This window comes from Eutrema salsugineum, unplaced genomic scaffold (genome assembly GCF_000478725.1).
Source record: "Eutrema salsugineum unplaced genomic scaffold, Eutsalg1_0 scaffold_12, whole genome shotgun sequence".
In the NCBI taxonomy this organism is placed as follows: domain Eukaryota; kingdom Viridiplantae; phylum Streptophyta; class Magnoliopsida; order Brassicales; family Brassicaceae; genus Eutrema; species Eutrema salsugineum.
Window position 1 is genome coordinate 837,140 of NW_006256895.1, and position 8,882 is coordinate 846,021.

At 46.3% G+C, this 8,882-nt stretch overlaps 1 protein-coding gene and 1 non-coding gene across 2 annotated transcripts; one reads left to right on the plus strand and one right to left on the minus strand.

The window, feature by feature from the left end:
- Positions 1–1,955: 1,955 nt before the first annotated feature.
- Positions 1,956–2,062, plus strand: LOC112089530. Its single transcript, XR_002901168.1, has one exon. It is a non-coding gene; the product is annotated as a small nucleolar RNA R71 (small nucleolar RNA).
- Positions 2,063–6,192: 4,130 nt separating this feature from the next.
- LOC112089277 (uncharacterized protein At3g60930, chloroplastic-like) lies at positions 6,193–7,653 on the minus strand. Its single transcript, XM_024160347.1, has 3 exons — positions 7,578–7,653; positions 6,765–7,490; positions 6,193–6,671 (listed from the first exon to the last, which is right to left on the minus strand). The coding sequence occupies exons 1-3, from the start codon at positions 7,651–7,653 to the stop codon at positions 6,193–6,195; spliced, it is 1,281 nt and encodes a 426-aa protein (XP_024016115.1).
- Positions 7,654–8,882: the final 1,229 nt, after the last annotated feature.

An 8,882-nucleotide genomic window follows, 5' to 3' on the forward strand; every position in this document is an offset into this window, starting at 1 on the left:
TTTGTCCACCAGCTCTTGAATACCATCTGGGTCTTTATCAAAGATGGCCTTTGTGAGACATGCCCTCACTTCAGCAAACAGACCTGGTTTCCCATTGCAATCCAGCTTATACTTCAGAGATCCATCATCATCAACCCAAGGAGTGAGATCAAAGACTTGGGAAGAAATATCAGGTTTAATACTCTTGTCTTCTGATGCTGAGCCATCACTTTTGGCGTTAATCATCCTTAGGTCACTAACTGTAGGAGACCATGAGAGTAAGATATCTTTTTCTCTGATCAATGGCCCTCCATTCTCATACTTGTAACCAGAGTTGATGTGGGATTCTTTCTCATTTTCCACAACTGAAAGAGATTGGGATCCACCTAAAATCCCAGCACTTCCCACATACTTCATCTCAAGTACCTTAGGCGGTTCTATCTCTTGGACAACTGATCCACAAAATTCAGCTAAAGGTGGTTGAACAGGGTAAAAGGCATCCTTATCCACCTTTGTAAGCACCACTCTTTGAGTATCAAAGTCAATCATTGCACCAGTGGTGTTGAGAAATGCAGTTCCAAACAATAGGAGGAGCTCTTTGGTCTTCTTCATCTTCATGATGACAAAATCAGTGGGGATTACACATTCACCAACTTGAAGTGGATAGTCTTCTAAAAATCCATATGGTTTCTTGGAGTAGGAATCACAAAAGGTGATAGAAGAAGGGTAGGACGTTATAGACTTGACCTTTAGCTTCTCCATCATATCTTTAGACATTATACTCACACTTGAGCCTGAATCACACAAAGCATTCTCAACTCTAAAGTTGCCAAGAGTGCAAGAGATGGTGAACTTCCCTGGGTTGCCTAGCTTTGGGAGGGAGGTGGGCTTCATCTGAGTTGATTCAGAGGTGGAGGCACTATCTGTTGGCATTGCTTGATCAGTTGGCAGCTCCTTTGTTTCAAGAGACTCTGGATCATTCCCTTTCTGAACAGAAAAAAATGAACTGGCTGCCCCCCAGACTTTCATTATCAATGTCCTCATTGAGTTCATGTATGAAGCCCATGAAATCCTCTATAATGGCATTCTCATCCACATGAGTTTGTGCAGGTTCACTAGAGACTTGACCATAGAGAAGGCCTTCTATTTCTTGCACAACAGCTGAGTGGTCATCATTGGAGTAGATGGCATTGCAATAATCCTTTGGGTTTTGAACATCTTTACCAAGAAGAGAGACTTGTGGTTCAGAAGTGCAGATGCCCTTTTTCTTTTTAATATATTTCAGCTCCTAGTGTCTGCAGGTCAGATACCATCTTTTGTTGTCCTAGTAAGAGCTGTTGGAGAACAACATTGAAATCAGGACTTTGTTGAACAGGTGGTGGGGCAAAACCAGGAGGTGGTGGCCTTTGTTTCTGGAAGCTGAGTTGGTTATTGAAGCTATTTCCTTGATTCTGAACCGCTGGTTGCTGAAAACCCTGTTGACCTTGGGAGTTACCTTGGTACTGATTCTGTTGAACAAAGCTTTGAGGGGGGTATATTTGGTCTTGGGGGTTGGCCACATTGTTGCTCCTATAGGACAAGTTCTGGTGTTTATTGAAGTTGTTGTAACCATTGAACTTGTTTTGATTCCCAATGAAGTGCAACTCCTCTTGAGTGAGACTCTCTTCGTTTGTATTTGTGAAGCATCTCTTTTCCTCACTCACATAGTTTATAGGCTTTTGAGTGGCAGCTAGGGCTTTTTCTTCAGCACTTTGATCTTCTCTTCCAGCTCTTGGTGTCTACCAGAATCTTCTCCTCTATAGCTTCTATCATAATCTTCCCCATAAGTGTCTTGGCTCATGGCTAAGTTCTCAACAAGTTCCATAGCTGCATTGATTTCTTTTGCCAAGAAATTTCCATTTGATGCTGTGTCCAACTGAATCCTGATCTTAGGAACAGCTCCTCTATACAAAGTGCTAAGGAGAGAGGCTTCTGAAAAGCCATGATGTGGACACTTATTTGTGTAGCTTCTAAACCTGTCCAAAGCTTCTCCAAAGGTCTCATTAGAATGTTGAGTGAAGCTGGAAATCTGGTTCCTTAGCTTTGCAGTCCTTGAGCTTGAGAAGAACTTGGATAGAAAGGCAATCTTGCATTGCTCCCATGTGTGGATGGATCCTCTTGGGAGGTTCTTTTCCCACTGATGTGCCTTATCTCCAAGGATGTATGGGAACAATCTCAGTTTGAAACTGTCTTCAGATACCCCATGGATCTTAGTGAGATCACAAACTCTGTCAAATTGATCCAGATGCTCCAAGGGATCCTCCATAGGTAAGCCATGGAACTTCTGATTCTGAACCATATTGATCAAAGAGGCCTTCACCTCAATGTTGTTGTTTTGGACAGGGGGTGACCTGATTCCTGCTCCATACTGGTGTGCATAAGCTCGGTCATTCTCACCAACAAAGACTGGTTGGGGCTGATGACGTATGGGTGGGTTTGGGTGGGGCTGTGGTGGATTAACCTGAGGTCGGTCTTGGTTCTGGTTACCCTGAGCGTGTCTCTGATGGACCTGAGCCTGGTGAGCCTGAATTCCAATCCCATTACCAGCTCTTTGACCTTGATCAGCTTCTTGAGCCTGATGCTCATTCCCAACTTGCTGATTCATTCCTAACCTCTCCAAGTGAACAGCTATTTCTCTTTGTGATCATCTACCTGAGAACAAAGACAGAACTTGAAAGGTAATCAGTAAAACAAAATAAACTTGATCTCAAAAACTATATCAGAAACTAATGCTAACAATCCCCACACAATATGGCAACGGCGCCAATTGATAACTTAAGTTTTTAAGGCCTTAAGAAGGGTTATCAATCCCCTTGTCAAAGTAGTATAAGGGGTGTCAATCCATATGTGTGGTAGTTAGGCACTAGTTTATGTGATAAGTTCTTAATTCAAGTGATCAAAGATGAGTTTTGGTGTGAACAAAGTAACAAGAAAGCATAAAACAAGAAACAAACAAGCTATGATTAATGAACTAAGCAAGCAAACAAAACAAGATGATGGTGATTAAACAAATGATAAAAGCTAAACCTCTAGATGTGATCATTGATTAGGGTGCTTTAGATATTGAATCATGATGCTAAGAACATAATGCAACACTTGCTACTCTTTAGTCTAGGCTTCTTAATCAGATTAATTCATTCCCATGACAATAATCCCTTTTCAAATCACTTAATCAAGTCTAACAACCATTAGATATAATCAAGCAATCAGCAAGCATAATGCATCAAGCCTAATAAGTGACCAAACAATCTCTCAACCAAGAAGACTGAATCTTATACAGAAAGACATAACAAGCAATCACATGATCTCAAACATTTCAACTTAGAACTCTAATCTAGACTAATCCTCTCATGAAGGCATTAATCTCTACACTAATCCACTTTCAAACCAAATCATCATTTGTGAAATATGAATCAATGAGCATTAAGAAACAGTTATAATATGTCATTCATGCATTTAACAAATCATTCCCATGATGAAAAAGGCATAAACCCTTAAGTTAGCTCATTCAGGCATTTCATCAAACACCTTGTGGGTGGTGAAATGCCTAAGTTCTAGATCAAGCTTATAATGAGAGATCTAGCATTAAGAGCAGCTAACTAAGGAAATGAAATGAGAATCTAGACCCTAAACATCACAAATCAAACATCTAAGCACCCTAATCTACACACCTAGAAGTTTAAAAGATGACTACTCACTAATCATGAAGAACACATCTAATCTTTTGCAAGAGATGATGTTAATCATGATTAGAAGCAGAAATGAGATGATGAGATGATAAGAAACAGCTTTGGAATGATCAAATCCCTTAGATATCTCTTAATCAAACTCGTTTTTACACTAAAAAGGAAAGAGAAACAAGAGAAAAACAAAGCTTAAGTCTTGGAAAAAACCCTAAAAAGCATATATAGTGTCTCTTGCGGACAGGGTCAGCCCAGGACAAATTGGGTCCAGACCCGGCTTTGATGGATAGTGGTGTGGTTTGCCACGGTCAGATGATGCTTGGACAGACCGTGGCAAACTGACCGTGGCAAACTGATAGTGTCAAAGTTCTTGGACAGATTCTTCATGATCAAGGTTGGCATGGCTTGATTTACACCATGTCTAGTGGCCGTGTCTCTTCTTTTCTGGGTTTGGGTGATGAACTTCTTGGATTGCCACGGTCTAGTAGCTCTTGGTCAAGCCCCGTGGCAAGTGGTCGTGTCAAACGCCGAAGGTGTGTAAAAGTTGCCACGGTCAAGTCCTAGACCGTGGCATTGAAACCGTGTCAAGTACCGAATGCTTGTAAAGTTCTTCCCAGCCAAGTGTTTGTTTGCCACGGTCAAGTGTAGACCGTGGCATGAAGATCGTGTCATTCGCAGAAGGTGTGCAAAAGTTGCCACGGTCAAGTCCTAGACCGTGGCATTAAAACCGTGTCATGTTTCACTTAGCTCGCATCATTCAGGGCTGTCTGGACCACTTCGCATTCCGGAGAGTGTAACTCATATGATACTTGTCCGAATTGAGTGATTCCGGTTGCCGAGGCGAGAGGACTCATATATCTACAACTGTAGTGAAGGAAGCTTCGGTGCTTGGGAAGTGGAAGACTTCCTGGAGGGCTCATCTTCGAAGTGCATTTACACGATCAGAGAGAGGCGTCTAGACATGTGTCTATTCCGGAGACCGTATCTTCCTGATAATAGATCCGAATTGAATGATCTTGGACGTTCTGGAAATAGGACTTAAATATCTCTGATTACCAGGAAGGCCCCGGAAACCGAATCGGTCTGGAAGTGCACCGGCCTTCGCATTCTTCGGAGCTCATCGGCTTGGTCCAAAACGGCAGCGAGACAGGAGTTTCTTCCGACGAGCTTAACTTTCTGCTCACGCGTCCGAATTCCATGATTCTACTTGTTCTGGAACCGTGATCTAATCTACTCCAACTTTGATGAAGCCCCCGACAACTGAATCAGACCGGAAGGTTCCCCGGACAGGCGACCATTCAGGAGTATCGGATTGCTCCGGAATGGATGCGAGAGAGGTCTGTCTTCCGGTGACCATATCTTTCAGCTCGGTGCTCCAAATGCCCTGATTCAACCTGTCCTGGGTTCTTGACTCAATTATCTCCAACTGTGCTGAAGAACCTGTAACCTGAATCGGCCGGCAAGAGCTTCCGGTGACGCGATTTCCAAAATGTATCTGCACCCGGGATTTTTGGCCGAGAGACTTGACCGCGGTACGTGTTTTTGGCCGAGAAAGCTACCCGTGGGAAGGATTTTGGCCGAGAATCTTCGGCCATCAGTACATCATTTTGCCTAGAAACCCAAAATTGCTCCTTTTCACCATTTTTGATCATTTCAACTCCATTTCTTCATCTGAATCACATCCTCCACTCCAAATAAGCTCCAAAAGCACCTGTTTAACACTCCAAACCATGCAAAACTCTCTTGGACCTAATGGAATCTCCTAAGTCCTAAAACAATGACTAAAGACCTATGCAAATGAGACATAATTTGGACTAGAATATGTACATTAAATGATGCAATTTATGAATATATCAGTACTTTGGCGAGGCGCTCCTGAAACTTAGCGGTCAGCTCTCGCCTCGCCTCCTTCTTCGCACGTTTGACCTTGGCTTCGAACAGAGCATCCTTGGCCTCAATACGCCATTTAAGCAACGCCACCTTGGCGCTTTTGGCTCTCCTTGCTTCCTCCAGGCGAATCACCGAGGCGGAAACTTTGTCAACGTCGGCGCGGAAAACTGCAAAGAACCAACTCGCGTTCAAGCGGCGTTCAACCTTAGACAGGTCCGTCTCGTACTCGGCCATCAGGTGGCCGCTACAAACTGCAAAGAACCAACTCGCGTTAAACACTTAGTAAAATTCGCGAAAATAAAGGAAAGCAAATACTATGTACCTTAGTACCGCGCTGTGCCATCGCGCCGTACGACCTCGGCCTCCTCAGCTTCTCCGGAGGAGGAAGACGCGTGTTCGCGTTATTGACACGCGAGAACATAACGGCAGAGGCGTCGGGGTCGTCAACGACCAACTTGCGTGCAGCAGAGTCTCCAGGCGTCGGCTTCCACCTCTTCTTACCGAACAGCAACGCCCTTCCCTTTGTCAGCAGCTGAACGTTTTCGGCTCGGGTCATGTTTCTGAACAACTGAAGTCGGGGGCCTCGTCGACTTCGGGAGGGCTAAAATGGCGGAGTCGAAGGAGTTTTGCTCCGCACCGCCGAATCATCCCCGGACACCTCGGGAATAATTTCGCCCGGTTCCACCTCGGGCGCTGCATCTCTCTCGACCGCCTCGACAGTGTTGCCTTCTGCGGCTCGGACCATTTCGTCTCCTTCCCGGCTCGGCGGTTCGGGTTGAGGGATGGCCTCGGTTTGCGCTGGAACCACCTCGATCTTCGCTTGAGCCGCCTCGGTAGCTCGTCTCGCGGCCGCCTCTTCTTCACGCCTCTTCCTATCTCTCAGAGCGATTATCACCATTTTCTCTCGTGTATCTCTTGAGGAGCTGGAAGATGAAGAACTGACAGGGACTCCGGAAAGGATAGCTCGGGCTTTCTCTACTTTCTCGAGGGTGAAATTCTTCCTCCAATTGACCTTCCGAGCCGAAAGAGAGTCTCGAACAACAAAGATGTCGTCGGGAATCGGGGGAAGAAAGCACCGAACTGCAAAACAAAGCAAAAAAGAAAAAAAATTCAGTAAGGGAAGAGGATACCAAAAAACAGTTCCGAGCCGAGGCAAAGCTTCGGGTCGGCTACCAAGTGGTCCCCAAGCGGTCTTGGTTCTTTGAACGTAATCCTCGCCGACCGACGCCTCGTTCACCAAGACGTAGAAGAAGCGTTCAGTCCAAAACTGATCCTTGCTGGGAAAACCGCCTATGATCCGTCGCTTCGCCTTGTTGGAAATATAGAATCTATTTCCTTTCGGAGCTTTCCTGATTTCCAGCAAGTTCAGCAGGTGATTCAGCTCGATATCAAGTCCGCATTCGAAGCTTCGAACTAAGATGCCAATCATATGCCGTAATCCCCTCGGCATGATTTGCCCAATCGAGATCCCATGTTTCCAGGGATATTCAAGGATCACTCTGGGTATCGGGAACCAGAGAAAGTAAAGCTCGAAGAACGCCTCGTACAGAGTGAAGTGATTCTCTGGAGGCTTGTCGGCTCGGTCGCTCTTCTCTGGAACGACGAACTCCACCGCCTCGGATATCCCGAAGCGATGCCTCAACGTCTCGAGTGACTCAAGGGAGCAAAGCGTAGAGCCAGGTGGGTCAGGTTTTAGTCTCTTAACTCGTGGCCCTCGCCCAGATGTGGAAGCGCCTTGGGACGCAATGAGAGGTTCCAATTCAAGCTTCGCCTCGAAAAGGTCAAAGGGAAATGCCTCCTCCTCAGCTTTAAGTGCGGCGCAATTAATGTCTTCATCAGGAACGGGATCCTGGGGACGGCTCGTCGAAACCGACGGCTCATCATCCGGAGAGCCGACATCTGACGGATTTGCATGATTTGACGCCTCGTCAGATTAACGATTGGAAGGGCTCGGTGAAACAGACGCCTCGGAGGATTCTGTCGTACCTCTCGCCTTGGCATCTACGCGGCTCGGCTCGTAATGAAAAAGTGAATCCAACGAATCGTCGGAGCGGCTCGACATAATTTACGACTTATACAAGAGTCACAGCACGACTCGGTGAACCTCCGCCGGAAAAAGATCTGGAACGGCGGAGACCTCGGAAACCCTAGCCGGAAAATAAATAAACTAGAGAGAGAAAGAAGAGAGAAGGGAGAGCTACCTTTAGTAAAAACGAGTGAGTCTGAAGATAATGAGGAAGAATGAAGGAGCTCACCCATTTATAGGAAAACCGAAGCGCGTGAATTCCGTGTAAACCTCGGGAAACCGTCCAAACAGCGCATGGGATCTGCGGTGAAATGGCTAGACCGAACTGCGTCGGTCACACGCGCCAATAGATCAGGAATTTTCTCTCGGAAAACCAACAGTTGGGATACCCAAGTTTTCACCCGGTATCTTACCAAAGTAAACGCCTCGTCGTTAACAAAACTGCTCGGCGTTGACTCTCTCTTGAAACGCCTCGTCGTTAATGAAACGGCTCGGCACCAACTCTCTCTTGAAACGCCTCGTCGTTAACGAAACGGCTCGGCACTAACTCTCTCTTGAAACGCCTCGTCGTTAACGAAACAGCTCGGCACTAACTCTCTCTTGAAACGCCTCGTCGTTAATGAAATGGCTCGGCACCAACTCTCTCTTGAAACGCCTCGTCGTTATTGAAACGTCTCGGCACCAACTTTCTCTCGAAATGCCTCGCCATTTATTCGGCTCGCCATAACCTTTTTAAATCGCCTCGTCACGGCTCGCCAATACTAATCGCCTCGCCCTTAACACTTCGGCGTCCTCAGCACCCTCTTGAAACGCCTTGGCATCCTCGTCATCCTTTGGGAACGCCTCGGCATCTATACTCCCGAAACACCTCGCCTAGGCTTAAGTCGCAACAGCTTGACTCGATGGTTTATCCTACAGTCAGGAGTAATGGACCTCGTCATTCTCGCCTCCAAAACTGACGAGCTGGGGGGCTAACTGTTGGGGTCGGTTTTCACCCCAAGCAGATAAAACCATCTCAAAATGACTAAGTATAGAAGAAAGACAAAGTAGCCGAGCCGTCCACCAAACAGGGGCCGAGCCGTGCTCACCAGGACAAGTGGGAGAGCCGTGGTCACCAAGACAAGTGGGAGAGCCATGGTCACCAAGTGGGAGAGCCGTGAAGACAGACCAATGGGGAGAGCCGTGAAGAAAGATAGAAGGGCCGAGCCGTATCATGGGAAATGGGCCAAGCCGCACTTCAACATGCTTGGGCCGAGCCACGCCTC